Source organism: Sus scrofa, chromosome 3 (assembly GCF_054392235.1).
Source record: "Sus scrofa isolate SSC_HxYL_T2T_F1_AM1 chromosome 3, Sscrofa_HxYL_maternal_Yorkshire_Landrace_v2.0, whole genome shotgun sequence".
In the NCBI taxonomy this organism is placed as follows: domain Eukaryota; kingdom Metazoa; phylum Chordata; class Mammalia; order Artiodactyla; family Suidae; genus Sus; species Sus scrofa.
The window spans coordinates 120,249,625-120,269,083 of NC_139385.1; the positions used below are offsets into that span (position 1 = coordinate 120,249,625).

At 47.6% G+C, this 19,459-nt stretch overlaps 1 protein-coding gene across 8 annotated transcripts in view; it reads left to right on the plus strand.

Moving 5' to 3' along the window:
• Positions 1-19,459, plus strand: part of XDH (xanthine dehydrogenase) — a 125,130-nt gene extending 105,671 nt beyond the window's left edge. For 7 of the 8 annotated variants that reach the window (XM_085015594.1, XM_085015599.1, XM_085015597.1 and 4 more), the window contains 12 exons: positions 5,708-5,899; positions 6,085-6,230; positions 6,487-6,568; positions 7,322-7,417; positions 8,326-8,454; positions 8,913-8,987; positions 11,301-11,353; positions 13,096-13,210; positions 13,864-13,929; positions 15,281-15,469; positions 17,116-17,292; positions 18,886-19,459. In XM_085015594.1, coding sequence (XP_084871720.1) covers positions 5,708-5,899; positions 6,085-6,230; positions 6,487-6,568; positions 7,322-7,417; positions 8,326-8,454; positions 8,913-8,987; positions 11,301-11,353; positions 13,096-13,210; positions 13,864-13,929; positions 15,281-15,469; positions 17,116-17,292; positions 18,886-18,936 — 1,371 coding nt within the window. In that variant the 3' untranslated portion in view covers positions 18,937-19,459. 8 annotated transcript variants of the gene reach the window in all.

A 19,459-nucleotide genomic window follows, 5' to 3' on the forward strand; every position in this document is an offset into this window, starting at 1 on the left:
ACTTGGTCCCCAACTTCAGGGTCTCCATCCTTGGTTATTCTCTAAAGCATAGATGCTCATATTACTTATCTGACTGGAAACTCATCCTTCTGGTGCAAGATATTTTGCCAAGCAAGCAAAGTTAGTTTCAAAACTTTATGTGTAGTATGGTGACATTGTGTGTGTGTGTGTGTGTGTGTGTAAATACATGAAAAAAGTCTGATAGAACATAACACCAGAGAGTGATTGGGCAGGCTTAAGGGGGGTACATACTGTCATTTTCTATATCATCATTTCTGTGATGTTTTAATTTTAAGTAGTGACTTGATTTACCTTTTTAAAAATTTAATTGAAATATAGATTATATACCAAAGTTTGACCTACTTGAGGGACAGTTGACCATTGAACAATAGGTATTAGGGGCATTGCTCCCCAAACTCCCAGTCAAAAATGTATGTATACCTTTTCACTTTCCCCAGATTTACATACCAATAGCCTACTATTGACTGGGATCCCAACCAATAACATGAACAGTCCGTTAACACATATTTTGTGTGCAACATGTATTATATAGGGATGTTTTAAATAAAGTAAATTAGAGAAAAGAAAATATTATTAGGAAAATCCTAAGGAAAAGAAAATACAGTACTCTACTGTATTTATTGATACCATCAATTTAGATAATCAGTTTACATGATGAGCCATCTGTAAGTAGCGATATCAGTATCGTCTTATATGATACAAAACACTGTAGATGTAGTAATACATATCACAGTGCTACTAACACTACACATCAACAGTGAAAAGAATGTGAAAGAGAAATTGATATTTGTTTACAGATCTAGTGATTCATGCATTGATAACAAAGAAACAGCAATATGATTGCTTTTTATGGTAGCCCAGTGTAATCAGTATGATTGCTTTAGGGTAGCCTAACCTGTACACGAATGAATGAATGAATGAATGAATCATTATAAAATTTTTATGGCATACTGTAATTTTTATGGCATAAAGTATATGACAGTCATATGTAATACAGTGTTAGAAACATTGTTACTTTTTTGGTATTTATAAACATTTTTTATTAAAGTACAGTTTAAAACCCACTTACCTGTGATGATAGGCTGATAGAGTTTCTCCAATTAAAGAGTGGGACATACTGCATATTAATGTAAATCTTTGAAAGCAAAGTTTTAAAACATGAAGAAAATATTAATTAATATTAATTTTATGTTAAGTGTCACTTACCTTATGCCTAATAAGGATAGACTAATTGGCTCAATTATGAGACTTCATGTTCTATCCATGTCGTACCTAACTTCTTAATTTTTTAGTATTTCTAGCCACTGCAGTTTGCGGTTTATCTGTGCAATTCGTCAGCTTGTTGCAATCTCAGAAAAAAAATTCCAACATATTTGCTGAAAAAAATATAAGTGGACCCGTGCAGTTAAAACTATTTTTTTCAACGGTCGGCTCTATGTAATTTAGTGGTTTTAGTACGCTTAAGGAGTCAGGCAACCAGGACTGCAATCCAGGTTTTTTTTTTTTTTTTTTTTTAACATTTCCATCACTCCGCAATGGTCTCTTATGGCCATTTGCAGTCACTCCTGTTCCTACCCCTCACGCCCAGATGACCACCCACCTACTTTCTATCTTTATAGATTTTCTGGTCATGGCCAATTAATGTAAATGGAATCATGTACCATGTATTCTTTCGTGTCTGACTTTTTTCCTCTCAGAATATAGTTCTTGCGGTTCACCCAAAGTTCTTGCGGTTCACCCAAGTTATAGAGTGGCTCATTCCTTCATTCCTTTTTCCTGATGAAGAATATTCCATTGTTTGAATAGACCATGTTTTGATGTTTTGTTTTCCATTCACTACTTGATGGACATTTGGGTTGTTTCCAGTTTTTAGTTTTTATGGATCATGCTGCTTTGAACCTTTTCATATGACCTACATTTTTGTTGTTTTGAAAATTAACAAAGTTACCTTGGTGGTACTACCTTTTAATTTTTTTTCTCCCTTTTTGGCCATACCCACAGCATACGGAAGTTCCCAGGCCAGGGATCAAATCTGAGCTCCAGCTGTGACCTTTGCCCCAGCTTCAGCAATGCTGGATCCTTAATCCACTGTGCTGGGCTGGGGATCCAAGGCACGCCTCCACAGAGACAAGCTGGATTATTAACCCACTGTGCCACATCGGGAACTCCACCTTTTAAGTTTCTTTTTTTTTTTAAGGGCACATGGAAGTTGCCAGGCTAGGGGTTGAATTGGAGCTGCAGCAGCTGGCCTGCACCACTGCCACAGCAACGCCAGATCCAAGCCATGTCTGTGACCTGTATATACCACAGCTCACAGTAATGCCAGATCCGTAACCCACTGAGTGAGGCGGGGGATTGAACCCAAATCCTCACAGATACTAATTGGGTTTGTAACCCACTGAACCACAATGGGAACTCCCACTTGTAGGTTTTTTAGATCTTAATTGTATAACCACATTCTTTATATATGCATAGATTCTTATAGTTAACAAAATGTAAACATTTCAGGGAAAGTGCAAGTTCCCCATTATTCCCACTTTGGACATGCTAGGGGCTTCTCTACTTGGCTCAATTAGGAAACTTCATACTTCAGATCTAGTATAAGAACCTGTTCAAAACAGGAAACATTTCCAGTAGTCTCACCAGTTATAATACCTGCTTCTTGGTGTTGTATGAAAAGTCAGGTTGAAAAAGATACAGGACTTGTCCCCAAAGATTTTCCAAGTTTTAAAATTCAATCCAGCAAATATTTATGGAGCACCTGGGGTGGTGACATAAAGAATATGGCATTGTTTGTGCTCTCAAGAAGTTCACAATATAATGGGGGAGAGATAATAAAAGACAAAATGAAATAGAAATACAGTTGACAAAGTGCTAAGGGAAAGCAAAAATGAAATTGAGACATAAAAGTCATCTAGGATGGCTAAGACGGAAAAAAATCGAAGACCCCAAAAGCAACCTGTGGGAGAGAGACTATAAATGTGGGAGTAAACTAAAGCCAGACTGAAACAAACAAATAAAAGCTACCATTTAGCTCATCAGAGAGATGAGTTATTATACCTTAAAGAAAGAACAGGGTGCTATAAAAATGGAGCAGTCTGAGAATAAAAATGAAGTCTTGTGAATTAAAACTGTGAAGCAGAAGCATTGAAAGAAACCTAAGGTGCTCTCTTAAAAACAGAGAAAACAATGTGGAAATATAGCAGAGAAAATCTGAGAAAAATCTGAGGACCAGTGCCGGAGACCCAAAGTTTCAGAAAGAAAGAATAGGGGAAAAAAGAGAGAGAGAGAGGGAGAGGAGGAAACTATTAAGAAGTAACTCAAGGGAGTTCCCACTGTGGTGCAGCAGAAATGAACCCGACTAGTATCCATGAGGATGCAGGTTCAATCCCTGGCCTTGCTCAGTGGGTTAAGGATCCGGTGTTGCCGTGAGCTGTGGTGTAGGTTGCAGACGCGGCTTGGATCCCAAGTTGCTATGGCTGGGGTGTAGGCTGGCAGCTGTAGCTCTGATTTGACCCCTAGCCTGGGTACTTTCATATGCTGTGGGTGCAGCCCTATAAAAAGCAAAAAGCAAAAAGCAAAAAAAAAAAAAAGTAATTCAAGAAATGTCCCCAAATTAATGGGCATACATTTTGAGATTAGAAGAACCAATCCAGGAACTAGCACAATAAAGGAAAATAGACATATGCTGATTTATATTAGTGTGAAATTTTAGAAACCTGGGAACAAAAGAGATTTTACAATTTCTAGGGAGGAAAAAAAAATCAGAATTCAGTCCAAGAGTTGGAAAGGCATTGATTGGATTTCTCATTTTGGGGGGCTAGAATGCACCAGTGAAATGCCTTCAAACTGCTGAGGGTAACTGGGAACCTTATTTCCAACCTGGAACGCTCTGTACAGCCAAATCATGAATTAAGGGTGAGAGTAGAATAGACATTTCAGACATGTAAGTCCTCAGAAAATGCCACTCTGTAGACTTTTTTTGTGTGAAGATATTGAAGGTTGTATTCCAATAATATGAAAGTGTGAAACTAAGAAAGGAGAAGGCATGGGATTAATTTTATTATTATTATTATTATTATTTTTTGCCATTTCTTGGCCCGCTCCCTTGGCATATGGAGGTTCCCAGGCTAGGGGTGGAATCAGAGCTGTAGCCGCTGGCCTACGCCAGAGCCACAGCAATGTAGGATTCTAGCCGCGTCTGCAACCTACACCACAACTCACGGCAACGCTGGATCCTTAACCCACTGAGCAAGGGCAGGGACTGAACCTGCAACCTCATGGTTCCTAGTCGGATTCGTTAACCACTGAGCCAAGACGGGAACTCCAAGAAGGCATGGGATTTAGAAGCAGGAGCTGTGGTGTGGAGAGAGGCAGAGGGAATCCCTAGGACACTGAGGGGAAAACTCCTGGGTGACAGCTGAACAGAGCCTGGGGGCATAGATTTAATTTGGAGCAGGCCGGAAGGCTCCAGAAACAGTTTCTTCAGAAGATGAGACGAAGACAAAATTGGGTGTGTTCAAACATGTTGAGTACAGGTTTCTAGTGATGTGTGCATGGAAAATGAAGCAAATAAAACCATAACTATTAACTCCAAAGGGGAGAATATTATCAAGAAAGAATTAATCCTAGTCTAACTATATGGTTCACGTGTAAGTGATGTTTACAGAATTATTAAATGGACTATTGATCAGATCAAAGTCTGACAATGGGGAGGATGGGAGATAGGAGGCTGGTGTGTATGTAGAGACAAGGGCATAGGTGGAAATTAAATGCTCCTTTCCATGATAGGAAAACAATGTAAAAGTCTAAGGCTGAACAAGTAAAAAAATAGTGATATAAACACATTTGGAGACGTGGGAGGTCGTGTAAATAGCTGATGGAGAACAAGTGCTTCCCAGCGGTGGAAAGAAGGGAAGTGGAGCTGCTGTTCTGTATAACGTGACTTCTGGAGGTGTTTGATCCTTTTAAACTCTGTGCAGTATGACTTTAATGGGAATACAAGCTAATTGAAAATTAATTCATAATACCCCCAAGTTTTAAAAAGAGGCAAGCGATCAATTCCAACTAGAGGATCTGGGAAGGGCTTCCCCGTGTGGGGGCAGAATGGAGATTTTAGCAGGTGGATATGGGGAGGAGGGGCGTTACAGGTGAGAGTAACATGCAGTCAGCAAAGAGGATAAAAACTATTTTGGGGAGAGAGTTCCCTGCTGGTCTAGTGGTTAGGATTTGGTGCTTTCACCACTGTGGCCCTGGTTCAATCCCTGGTCTGGGAACTTAGATCCCAGATCAAGCCACTGCACACTGTAGCCTAAAAAAAAATCTATAGCAATATTTATCTATCTATTTGTTTATCTCTATGTATCTCTCTAATGGGAAAGGTCAGAAAGTGTCTTGAATTCCATGCTTGGTCATACACAGACTTCACAATGGCGATATTAACTAAATGCCAATTTCAAGCACATGCTTGACCTGCTATGACCTTATATTTTTGTGAGGCATAGATTAGAGGGTAGACACACAGAAAGCCAGGTGTGCACTCAGGAGGCAGTTGAAATATCCCAGAGCAGTTGACACTGCAGCTTCCCAAGGCAGGGATGGGTTATGCAGCCCTTGAGATGCCTTTTTTGAGGAGCCAGTGTAATCCATGCCCTGTTCTCTCCCATTTTGGTTTCTTCTGCTTCAGATTATGGAACGAGCTCTGTTCCACATGGACAACAGCTATAAAATCCCCAACATCCGGGGTACTGGGCGGCTGTGCAAGACCAACCTGCCCTCCAACACAGCCTTCCGGGGCTTTGGGGGGCCCCAGGGGATGTTTATTGCTGAGTACTGGATGAGTGAGGTCGCAGTGACCTGTGGGCTGCCTGCAGAGGAAGTAAGCTGGCCCTTGGTGGCGGGGGTGGGGGTACACATCAGGGTGGGTGTATCTTGGACATCTCCTGTGGGGACAGAGGATGGACCCACACTATGAGGGGCTGGGAGCTCAACTTCAAGTTCAAAGCACCCCCTGCCCTGGTCTCTTGCCACTGACAAGGCTTCAGTGTCTCTCTCCTTGGGCAGGTGCGGAGGAAGAACCTGTACAAAGAAGGGGACCTGACACACTTCAACCAGAAGCTTGAGGGGTTCACCTTGCCCAGGTGCTGGGATGAATGCCTGGAGAGCTCTCAGTATCACGCTCGGAAGAGCGAGGTTGACAAGTTCAACAGGTAAGCGCCAGGAGGGGCGGAGGCTGGCGTTCTGGCCTCTCTAGGGTTTCAGATTCAAAATAAGAAGCCGATAATTTAATAGATAACATATGAGGCTGCTGACACAATTGAAGCACAAGTCAGTTATGACAAAGACTAGGTGAGCCTTTCCAAGGATACCCTGTTCCGATTTTGCAAAGCTGTGGACCGAAAATAGGTCCCATCTCACATGAATATGGCCGAGAAACTGCTATGAGAATGTTTTTCGTTTCTCCAGGGAGAATTGTTGGAAAAAGAGAGGATTGTGCATAATTCCTACCAAATTTGGAGTAAGCTTCACAATTCCTTTTCTGAATCAGGTAATTGCTTTATATAATTGTGTCCATCTCCACTGCACTGGGGCCCCATTTCACCCCCTGTTTGTGGTGTTGCAAGGGAAAGCCCGTTGTCACGAGAACGGAGCTGACCAGAGGGGCTCTTTGCTGTTTACGTGAAAGATGAACTCACACATCCCTATTTGAGCCAGGGTCAATTTCCTAACCTTATTTTCCTGATTTTAGGACTATGGACAGCTCCTCTGCCTTTCTGATCCCAAGTCTTCATCCACAGAGTCAGGACAAAGTTATTTGCCTAGTTCCCTCTGAATTTGGTGACAGAGAGATAGGGGGAAAAAAAAAAGTAGGAGTTCCCGTTGTGGCTCAGTGGGTTAAGAACCCTGCTAGTATCCATGAGGATGCAGGTTCAACTCCTGGCCTTGCTCAGTGGGTTATAGGTTCAGCATTGCTGTGAGCTGTAATGTAGGTCACAGACACAGCTCGGATCTGGCGTTGCTGTGGCTGTGGCAGCTGCAGCTCCAATTTGACCCCTTGTCTGGGAACTTCCATGTACCACAGGAAGGTGCTAAAAAGAAAAGAAGAAAAGTAGTTTTGCAGACCCCTAAAGGACTATATAATTAAATCATGAGATTTATCCTGCTTTGATTTTTGTTTGGGGTTTCTATCCGAAATGCTACTGCTGGTTTTCTTTTCCCTGAGCTCTAGTGCTTTTGGCTCCAGCCCTTAACTGAGTTGGGATTTACTGAAATTTTTGTTGGTATCCTTCTCTTCCCTCAGGCAGGCGCCCTGATCCACGTGTACACAGATGGCTCAGTGCTGGTGAGCCACGGGGGCACTGAGATGGGCCAAGGCCTCCACACCAAGATGGTCCAGGTGAGCCGTCTGGCATCCTCTCTGGCACCATGGGGTCTGTGTGAGGGAAGATGCTGAGGGGATGTGAGCAGTGCCACCTACCAAAGGCAGAGGCAGGCTTGAGCTCTGGCCCTGGCCCTGCTTCTCAGCATGTGACCTTGGGCAAGTCTGCCCCTCCTCCTGGCCTCAGTTTCCCCATCTGTGCAAAGGGATCAGCCAGGTGATAAGTCAGGCCGTCACCAGCACTCTAGGGCTCTGTGACTGTGTGGCAGGTGTGTATGTTATGTGTTAAAGGTAGTTGGCTCCCCTCGCACACTGGGACTCCTCCCTGGGGGCTGGATTAGAGTTGGTGCACCTACTTGGCTCGTGGGCACTGGCCAAACAAGGTTTCTTAAAAAGTCAGGGTTCGTGTTGGAGTTCCCGTCATGGCTCAGTGGTTACGAATCTGACTAGAAACCATGAGGTTGCAGGTTTGATCCCTGCCCTTGCTCAGTAGGTTAAGGATCCGGCGTTGCCGTGAGCTGTGGTGTAGGTTGCAGACACGGCTCGCATCCCTGCGTTGCTGTGGCTCTGGCGTAGGCTGCTGGCTGCAGCTCTGATTGGACCCCTAACCTGGGAACCTCCATATGCTGTGGGAGCGGCCCAAGAAATGGCAAAAAGGCAAAAAAAAAAAAAAAAAAAAAAGCCAGGGTTCATTTTAAAAGGCGCTGTCCATCACCTTCAGGTTTATGAACTTTTTTGTCCAACCAAACCATTCTATGCAGTGTTGCTTCATCAGACGTGACAACATCCCAGTCTCAGCAGAAACGTGGTTTAGGAGATATGACTTTCTTGTCTGCACCATTGCTCCTGGAGCCCACCTCGGGGAGAAGGCAGCCAAGCCCCATGCCAGTCCCCTCCCTAGAGGGTGACGTCCTCTCTCTCCTCAGGTGGCCGGCAGAGCCCTGAAGATCCCCACCTCCAAGATCTACATCAGCGAGACGAGCACCAACACGGTCCCCAACTCCTCCCCCACGGCCGCCTCTGTCAGCAGCGACATCTATGGACAGGCCGTCTATGTAAGGAGCTGCGGGGTCGCCGAGCTTGGGGCCAGCCCAAGGCTCCTGGCCTGGAGAGTCCCCGGGGGGTGGGGGAGCTGGGCTGGGTCCTTGCAGGCTCTTGGCTGTGGCCATGCCTCTGGCTCTCTTCGCCAGGAGAACACCAAGATCACAGAGGGGCCCAAGGATCAGAGCCCCTTCTATCCAAGCCAGGAAGGATGAGCCTAGGAGTGGGAGGGGAGAAGGCGTCTCCTTAGGGATCCCTCCGCATTTCCCTGCCAGCCTCAGGATGGGGCCTGGGAAGTGCTCTCCAGGGCAAGGCCAGCGGCTTCTGCGCTGGGCTGTGGACACTCGGCAGAGGGTGGCGGGGCTGTGTGAGTGGCACTCCGGCACAGCATTGCCTGGAGGCCCTCGGGCTTTGCCTGGGTCTGGGATTGCAGAGGACTGAGGTGTCTGCTGTGCGGGGATGTGTTCTTTAGGAAGCTTGTCAGACCATCCTGAAAAGGCTGGACCCCTTCAAGAGGAAGAATCCCAGCGGCTCCTGGGAAGACTGGGTAAGTCTGAGCTGGGCCAGGTCGCTCTTGCAAATGAAAGGGAACTTAAGAGCAGGGCTCTGTCCCCGGCCCTGAGCAGGAATAGGACATCAGGATCTAGTCACACAGGCAGAGCTGGGGTGCTCTGTGCACTTTCACAAGACAAGCAAACGCTCAGCTTTGCCCAGCCCCTTCTCTACAGTTTTTGTATTGGCGGGAAGTCACTCAGGAGAATTTTTGATCCAGGATCTTGACAGCCCTGTGGGAATTGGGGGTTCAGCTGCCCTGGCCTCAGAAGATGGGGTGACTGCTGAACATGGGTCACGAGAAGTCTTGGTCACTTGGGGCTAGTCCTGCACCCCTCTCGTTTGCAGTCTTTTTTTTTTTTTTTGTCTTTTTGCCATTTCTCGGCCGCTCTCGCGCCATATGGAGGTTCCCAGGCTAGGGGTTGAATCGGAGCTGTAGCCACCGGCCTACACCAGAGCCACAGCAACGCAGGATCCGAGCCCCGTCTGCAACCTACACCACAGCTCACGGCAACGCCGGATCCTTAACCCACTGAGCAAGGGCAGGGACCGAACCCTCAACCTCATGGTTCCTAGTCGGATTCGTTAACCACTGCGCCATGACAGGAACTCCTCGTTTGCAGTCTTAATGAACCTCGGTCTCCTGGAGGACTGCCCTGGGAGCCGCCCCCCTGCCCCCAACCCAGCTCTGGGTCTGTGTCCCCTGAGACTGTCTGGGAGGAAGCAGGAAAAAGACGTTAACGCAAGAGTTTCTTCCGTCCCTGTGATTTTAGGAGAGACACCACAGGCACTGGTAATGAGAATGAGCCCAGTTCTGACTTCTGGTTCAGAGGCCTGTGTGAGGAACCCTCGGAGGGAAGCTGCTAGGAAATCTCTCTCCGGCGGGGGACTTTGGCTCCCCCTACAGGCAGAAGTAGCAGTGGCGGCCCAGCTTCACCTCCCCTAATGCTGGAATGAAAGGCGCGGATACAGTAGGAACGCATACCAGCTCAGATGGTACAAGCCTCCCTCAAGAGATTCAGCGAAAATAAGCTGTTTCTCTCAGACCCACTCATCTTACTGAACCTCATACAACCTCTGCCCCCCAGCCCGCATTCATAGATACCACGTGATGGGGGGTTGACTTTGGCAGTTTGGATTTTAGCATGAATTTGTGAGTCTGTTGACGTGGGCTTTGTCCCCAGCTGCTGGCCATGTAGTCTAGTGTTCCCTATAAGTAGATAAACACCTGAAAGGCCGTTGTCAGAAGGGCGTAATCAGGAGCTGACAGGCATCAAACCTCTTTAGGGTCCGTGCTGTTCTGAAAAACAAGCCCTTACTGCCACCACTACTATCTGTGTATATACTGGATACCGTGTGCATATGGCAAGGATCCTAGAGAAATTCTCCAAACCTTAGTTTTCTCTTCTGTAAAATGAAGCTAATATAGCACTGATCTTACTGGGTTGTACTGAATGTTAAGTGAGGTAGTGTATGCTGAGTACTCAAGAGTGTCCATTACATAGTGAAGTGCTTGGTAATTGACAGTGATCACGATACAAAAAATATCAACAACAAATTAAATCTTGGTGCTGTGCCTAAAAAACAGAGAGAACGAGAGAGAGAAGGAAGGGAGGGAGAAAGAAAGAAAAGAAAGCGACTCTGTAGCTAAAGAGATAGAATTGATGGAAAGATGGATAGCTTTATTACTAGGAAAATATAAGATCACAACGCTAACATGTTAAGTTATCAAAGGAGCAATGGAAGAGTTGCCGGTAAATGACCAGAGTAGGATGTGATCACAGGACAAGTGGATGAAGACGTGAGCTTAAGCTGGTTGTTGAGGGGAGAGAAGGACTTGGACAAATACGGCAGAAGAGGCACATAAATGAAGGTCTAATGTGTGGCGACGTGGAGGGGATGGGGAGAGGTCACACTTGAGTTTGGCTAGAGTAGCAGTGGTGTGTATTACATAAAGCCAGAGGGACGACTGGGGTCCTTAACATCAGGCTTTATTGCTCTACAGGCAGTAGGGAGTCATCAAAAGCTCTGGAGTAGGGGAGTGACATGGATAGTGCGGTGTATTAAGATGATGGCTCTGACTGGGCTGGGCTGCACAGCAGGTGGAGAGGCGACTTGCGAAGGGACCTAGTGTGGGGCGGGCAGGGGGGGTAGTGAGAAGGTGAGAGAAGGCGTGGAAGTGAGAGTCACTAGTGAAAAGAGGAGATGAACTTCCAGAGGAAGAGGATGAACTTGTGACGGCTTAGTGCTGGGTCAGGGTTTCTGGAACCCCTGCTTCCCCTTCCTCACGGCTGTTTCCCCTCCTCAGGTCACGGCTGCCTACCATGATAGAGTGAGCTTGTCTGCTACTGGGTTTTATAAGTAAGTATGGCGCTCATCTCACCCACCTTATGTATGTTGTCATCCTAACCTCAGAAGCCCCTCCAGCACTGAACTCTCCAGCTGTGGCCAGAGGAGAGCAGTTCCATGGAAACTCTCATCTCCTCAATGGGGTTCCACTAATTTCAGTTTAAAGATGCTCTGAAATACACAGACTTACCAAACCATGTGCCAGAAGCATGAGCTGACCCATCAGAAGACCTCTGTTCTAGTTCTGGTCTTACAGTTTACTTGGGGGAATCAGTGGTTCCCTCCGAGCCTGTCTCCTCATTTATGACACGGTGGGACCTTGACCAGCCATTCCTCGCCAGTGTCCTCTTGCAAAAGCCAGGCGTGTCTGGTGTCGTGAGTTATTCCCCTCTTACTTTGTGGTGTGCATCCGGTTTCTTTAGGGAGGCTTTCCTTTAAAAGAATGAGGGGAGGCTTTGGAGCAGGTGGTCTTGTTACAAAATGCAGAACTCGTTGGAACTTACAGTGAGATTTAGAAAAGAATGCACATCTTCTGTAACTTTAAAATTCGGTAGCAGAGACCCTGCCCACCTGATTTAGAAGCTGTAAAAAGATATGATTGTATTTACTGGCAGTTGTCATGTTTTAACTTTCTCTGGGAAATTTAACAAGGACCTCTTCTTCCCGGGTCAGTGGATTTAGAAAATAGTTCAATGTTTGCTTTCAAAAGTCTTGTGTTAATTTATGAAGACAAATTATATGAATATATATTGGGCAAAGTAACATCGCCAGACTTCCACGGGTTATGTAATATCTGACCTACACAAACTAGTGCAGATTTTCTCATCAGCCCCTATTTCATTCTTGGAATTGGCAAAACCGAGGTTATACAAAGGGAACAACCAAATGAAGATAGCACAGAGGTCAGGGAAGGTGATGTTTCTCCTGGGGAGAAGTCTTTTTCCCTCAGCCCTATGTTTATTGGTTTGGTTTTCATGTAGATTCTGATCATATCAGCTCACATTATTAATGCTGTGTGATGAATAGAATCACATAGATACAGAGCACTGTAAATGCTGGGTATGAGAATACACAGACACACATTCATATGTGTGAATTATGCACAATTAGAATTGTATAAAAATGTTCAGAATTGAAAAGGAAAAAGTATAAAACGGGTATCTGCTTTTGTTAATAACACTCCCCTCAAATCATCTGTCGAAACTTAGAAGGGGGTCAGAGGAGGAGGAGGAGGAATACCAGGCAGGTGGCTGCTTCAGGATGCACCAAGGCTGGCATGAGGTGCTGACTCTGTTACCTTTCACCCTGAGAAAGGTGCACAGCCCCATGAGCAGGTGAACTTGTTATGAAGAGCCCAGGAGCCAGCATGGGTAGAACCTTTGGTTCTGAGACCTTGGTAGATCCCTTGGAGTGTGACTCATGTCCTCCATGAATCGGACCAGTCTGTCACCTCCATTTCTACCATGGAAAGGCCAGCCTGTTGGGACTCGACACTGCTCAGCTCTAAAGAGGGTTCATATAAGTGGCTGTTGGCAAAATAGAGTAGAGACGAGACAAAATGCTCCAGAATGCCTGGGTTCATGATCAGATTCAAAATGTTCAAAACTCGTGGACTTTTTTGAAGAACAGCTGAATAAAAAATAAAACCTTTGGGATCTTAAGATTTTATGGGACAAGCTCTTTGTGTGTGTGTGGTGGAGCAGGGGACATGTTCATCTTAATATATGTGCTGTATTTTCTCTCTTCTCCCCCAGGACACCTAACCTGGGCTACAGCTTTGAGACCAACTCAGGGAATGCCTTCCACTACTTCACCTATGGGGTGGCTTGCTCTGAAGTGGAGATTGACTGCTTAACAGGAGATCATAAGGTAAGAAGGTTGCAAAACTTTCGTACTAAGGGGGAAAAGGGAAGAGAAACATCTGCATTGCAGTACAAAGAGCTGACAGGGAAGAACTTTCTGGTTGGGAAAATAATACCTTACATCACGGCCTGGCAAACTTTCTATAAAGGACCAGAGAGTAAATAGTTTAGGTTTTCTGGGCCACAGAGACTCTGCCTCAATTGTTCACTCTATTCTCAGAGTGTGAAAACAGACATGAATGTGTGTAACCAGATGAGCATGGATGTGTTCCAGTAAAATGTAATTGATGCACACTGAGTGTGAATTTCATGTTGTTTTCATGTGCTACAACATGTCTTTTGTATTTTTGTCAGTCCTTGTCAAATACAAAAACCACTATTAGTTTACAGGCCCAACAAAATCAGGGAACAGGCTGGGTTCAACCCCTGGAACATAATTCATCAACCCCTTCCTTACATGGTCGACCCAGACTCAGGTTCGCAGCCCCAGGCACCTGAGGACCTGCCCTTTGCACCCACTCCAGCCTGAGTGTGGCTGGAGCACTCTGCTGGCTAAAGTCCTCTTCAGGTTGGCCCCTAGTAACCTTGGGGTCACCAAGAGCCTTCTGTCCTTCCGCACTGCCCATTCTAAAACTGCTTTCATTTTGCTCTCTGCACTAGAACCTCCGCACAGACATTGTCATGGATGTTGGCTCCAGTCTGAATCCCGCCATCGATATTGGACAGGTGAGAATCTGGGGGATCAGGGTGGTGATGGACGTGGCCATGGTGTGTCCTGCTGCCTCTGGGGTCCCCAGCCTCATGTCCACTGTCATTTCTAATCAAGTCTGAGTAAGGTGCCAAGTGGGTCTCCCTGAGAGGAGGACTTAGGTAGATGGGTGCCTACCCACCTGTTGGGGCAGAGGACAAATCTCTGTGGATGACCTTGGGAAGGGTGTTCAGAGGTCAGAAAACAGGATGATGAATGGTAGGAACCTTGGGTGCGCACACACACACACACACACACACACACATACACACACATATGCATAATTAATTGGGAGCACACAGTGGAATGGAGATTGAGTTTGGGATTGGTGTGCAGGCAGTGGGGTCTCAGGTCAGAGGAGTTTGCCCCCTCCCCGTCTTCCACCGAGGACAGCTGGGAGGTAAATGCCACTAAGCATGGGGTGGTGGAGGGTTCTGGGGGCAAAAGACATGAGTTTCAGCAAGAGGAGTAAAGGGATGCCTGAAGAAAGTCACTTTTGGAAAATACGAGCACGTGGGGCAGAGTGGGCAGAGCAGGCGGAGCAGGAAGAGACAGAGGGAAGAATCAGGAACTGAAGTATTGACCATCTGGCCGAGTGTGTTCATTGTAGTTCTTAAAACTGGACAGTGACTGAGGATACAGAAACCTCATCATTTACCTCTTTATTAACTCACTGAGCGACCATGGGGGGATCTTTGCCTCTGGACAGGCGCTGAGCTCAGTGCCACGGACTCAGAGGTGCTTAGCACCCCCCCGCCCCCCTCCCCACTGAACATACACGTTTAGTCACACTGGTGCCACACATCACGATTCTGTGCAGGGAGGCTACGGGAGCAGAGTGTGGGCAGCAGAGCGTGGCAGGTGCCCTTCAAAGATCTGTGAGCTGCAGCAGAGGCACCTTCTCCCAGAGGGCGGGCGGGGCTGGGTGTTCGCAAAGCCTGGATCTACTGTCCAAGACCGTCCTCTCCTGTGGGGCTTCCCCAAAGCACACGGTCCCACTCAGCACACAGGAGCCTCACTCAGCTGCCATGAGCCCACGAGCTCATGTCTCAGCTTGGGGTGGCTGTCCCCCCGTGGTGGTGTGGAAGGAACAACTCCTCCTGCCCGAGGCAGGTGTTCATGGCAGACACACCTGTCATTGCCTGTCAAGTTCCAAACTGACTTCAGAGTCTGTTCCTTTGCTCTGCTGACACCAAGGCCTGGAAAAGGCCCAGGCCAGTTATATGGAACTAGGGCTGGAGCCAGGGAAGCAGGGGGTGCGCTTTTCAGCTTTTCTCCAGGCTCCAGTGCAGGCGGGGCTGAAACCCTCTGTCTCTGTCTGCCCTGCAGGTGGAAGGGGCATTTGTCCAGGGCCTTGGCCTCTTCACTCTGGAGGAGCTGCACTACTCCCCAGACGGGATCCTGCACACCCGCGGCCCCAGCACCTACAAGATCCCTGCCTTCGGCAGCATCCCCACCGAGTTCAGAGTGTCCCTGCTCCGTGACTGCCCCAACAAGAAGGCCATCTATGCCTCCAAGGTATTGTGGCCCTGGGTCTGTGCTGCCTTCCGGTCTGCAAGTTGGGAAGCCATGGGTGGCGACGAGAAGTTTCAGCCACCACCATGGCTCTGCAGGGGCTTGTATGGAAGAGAGAAGAGGGCTTGGCACCAGCCTGGGAGGAGGTGATGGAGGGGTGGGCAGTCCTGCCAGGAAACACAGGGGAACTGGATTGAAGATGACACCACCTCTGTGTGGTCAAAGCCCGCTCTTTGGGTGCACCCAGAGGGATCTCTTAGTTCAGTCCTGCAGATCAGATCCTGACCTGTGCCCAGGTCTCAGTGTGCATCCCCGATGCTTGGTCCTAGAGCTGATCTCACAGGTACAGCACCCCCCGTCATTCCCTGAGATCAGCCTATTCATAGCACACAGGGCAGCACTTCTGTGCACACGCCTTCCCTCCTACAGTGGCCGCTAGACCTAAGGCTTGATCAGCACGCCTGGAGGGCTGTAATCCTCCTCCACTTCCTCTCTTACCAAAGAAGTATGAAAATAGTTGAAAATCTGTCAAGCTGATTGAGATAGTTGTTGATCTAAGAAGGGAGACAGGTAATTGCTTGTAACCAATTTGACACACCCCTCGTTCATCTCCTGCTTCACTGTGGGAGGACCTAGGACACTCTGTGGTCCTTGCTGTTGGCTCTCACACTTTAGCATGCATCAGCCCTCTGGGGGCTCATGATAAAAATGTAGCTCCATGGGGCCTACCCTTAGAAATTTTGATTCTGTGGGTAGGTCTGGGGTTGGGCCCTGGAGCCTGCATTTTTAACAAGCATCCCTATGGTGTTCCCGTTGTGGCTCAGTGAGTTAGGGACCTGATGTTGTCTCTGTGAGGATGAGGGTTTGATCCCTGGCCTCGCTCAGTGGGTTAAGGATCCAGTGTTGCCGTGGCTGTGGCATAGGTCACAACAGCCGCTCCAGTTTGACCCCTGGTCCAGGAATTTCCATATGCCATGGGTGTGGCTGTAAAAAGAAAAAAAACAAAAATAAGCAAACAAAACAAACAAACAGGTGTCTCTAATGGTGTTCATAGTCCCTAATCTATAATTTGGCAGGGGATGAAACCTCTGCTGGAAAATGTTTTCATTCCTGTTTGTCATGATGCCTGTCTTTCAGCAAATTGTAAGTGTAATTATGGTGCCTGTAAATGCTGGTGACAGAATTGCAGGTAGATTATTCCCTTAGGCTTATTACTGTGTTGAAATGATTAAAATTCAGATTATTATTATTTTTGGCCACATCCAAAGCATGTGGGATTTTCCAGGCCAGGGATTGAACCCACGCCGCAGCAGCAACCTGAGCCACTGCAGTGACAATGCTGGATCCTTAACCTGCTGCACCACAAGGAAACTCCAAGTTCAGATTTTTTTTTGTTTGGTTTGCAAGACGTAATTATTTAATATAGCTTTTAATGGTCCATTATATTTGCCTGGTGACATCAGAGAAAACACATAGTTATAGTTAAAAGACACCTGCCCACAAGGTTGAGTCATTCACTGAATTGATTGATTTAAGCCCCTGATTAATTTTGACTTCCCGTCCGGCCTTGCTGGTGTGGCCATTAGTGCTGGCGGGGTTCTGGGCATCACCAGTCCTGGTGACCCCGCGTCTCTGCCCTGTCCACTCAGGCTGTGGGGGAGCCACCCCTCTTTCTGGGGGCGTCCATCTTCTTTGCCATCAAGGACGCCATCCGCGCAGCCCGAGTGCAGCACACAGACAATAACACCAAGGAGCTCTTCCGGCTGGACAGCCCTGCCACCCCAGAGAAGATCCGCAATGCCTGCGTAGACAAGTTCACCTCCCTGGTATGATGCCTGCTCAGTCGGGGGAGGTGGGGCATGGCCGGCTGAGGCCGGGGAAGGTAGTGCTATGGAAGGAAGCGGGGGGGTGGGTATTAGGCTTTCTCTCAACTGGAGGTCTTGGGTCCATGCCACCCCCCTGTCGTGCAGCTGAGGCACCCCCTAACTGACCAGAAAACAAGAAACCCCTTAGAGTGGCAGCTTGCAGCTGGGCCTCCTGAGAGGAAGGGGCTGTGTGATGCATATGTCTACCTGCAGATTTCATTATTTTCCATAAAGATGAGGATGATGGATAAATTCCAAAAGAGCCTCATCTTTAGTGTCCATCACTGGCATTTTTGAGGCTCTTTGCTGAAGACGTTGTATGAGATACTAAGGAAAGGAGACAGAGGGAAAAAAGAGGAAGGAATGAATGAATGAATTAGATGGACCACCTTTGTTCTGTGATTACCACGTGCCAAGCTGATACTGGGGTCGCAGAGGAGCTCCAAAGACTCGGCAGCCTTTTAGGAAATCAGATGCTTGCACTATGGGGTGACCAGTTATTCCTGGGATCAGGGGTGGAGCTGCATGTAGCAGGATTTTAGCCACAAGTCCAGGTCACTGGAATCATTGTGTGATTCCCTGAGTGACACTTGTGGACGATGCCTGGCAGAAGGAGACCATGCTAGGACAGTGCTAGCCACTGCAGGAGCCTCAGAGCTAGCGCAGTCTGGGGTCGTGCGGAAGGGGGCCCCGCACACACAGGGCTCTCTGATTGCTTCTGCACGCTCGCTGAGTTGGCAGAACTGGGTTCTTCCTGATTCCCATGTTGGCTTTTCCCCTGGGTACTTGATAGGGAATTTGACAGGTGTTTTGGGGTTAGAGGTGAAGTGGGTACTCGTGAAGCCCAGTGCTTCCAGGGATGGAGGAAACAGGAGAGCCCCCGGAGCAGGTGCATCTGCCATCCATACCGCAGGTGAGGCAGGTGGATAGGTTCCTACAGCTTTGGCTATAGGGGGAGCGCCACATGGACCCATGTGCGGGGGCGGGGAGCAGGCAGTAAGGATGCCCACAGCTGTGCAGCAGCCTTTCTGGAGCCCAGCAGCACAGCCCCAGTGCCACCAATTACCCGAACCCCGTTCCCCCAGGGGAGGGGTGCTGCAGAGTTAGCTCCTGGCACACTGGCTGATGCAGAACTCAGTGGTTTGATGATCCTCTCCCTCTGAGGCCCAGATGCAAAGCATAGATTCGAACCCAAGCCCCTTTGCTCTGATGACAACACAGCAGTGATTTAAGATCCCTGCGGTGGATTTGCATGAGCAGCTGATTCATGAGCCACTTGTGCTTTTGATGGACTGTGAGTGCCAGCGAGAAAGGACCACTTCTGTGTTTGGTCATCCCCATGTCTAGAGCCTGTCACAGTGCCTGCCACATGGAACATGCTCAGTAAAAATAAACGAGTGACTAGGAAATTAAGGGGTCCTGCTCTGGGGGCACTCCCAGTAGTTGGGGCTGCAGGGTGTCTGGTCTTGGAAGGGTGGTCGACAGTGGCGGGAGGGGCACCATGTCTCGATCTATGGGAAACCCTGCAGTAAGCTCTCCATTGTTCCTTCCTAGTGTGTCACTGAAGTACCAGAACACTGTAAACCCTGGTCTCTGAGGGTCTGAAGAAGAAGCCCCCGTTGGAGTCTCCTTATGCTCCACTGGGGATTCCATGGACGATGGCACTTGTCCTGCAGAACGTGAATGTGTGAGAGGTGCAGGTGGATGTGGTGTGACTCATCAGGATAGTGCTTTGGAAGAACATTGACTGCACCCAAAGATTTTGATCGAAAATATGATTTATAGACATTATAAGAACTGTTAGGCTCAAGTAGCTAATCAGCAATTAGCATCATTTCATGTCTGTTTTAATCACATGTCTGCAATAGGTTTAGGGTGTGTGCGTTCTGTGTCTCAACTCACCAGACTTCATTACCTCAAGGGCTGATGGTGTCTGTCCTTCAAGGAGGAGCCAGCTCCAGAAAACTCCAGAAGCTTAAACCAAAGTTACTCTAAATCTGGACTTTCTTTCAAACCAGTGAACATCATGTTATAACCTCAGATCCCCCCCTCAGACTTGCAATGGGACAGTGGGGGTGAGATTCAAACCACTAACCACGTCACTGGAGAGAATAAAGAATGAAACAAA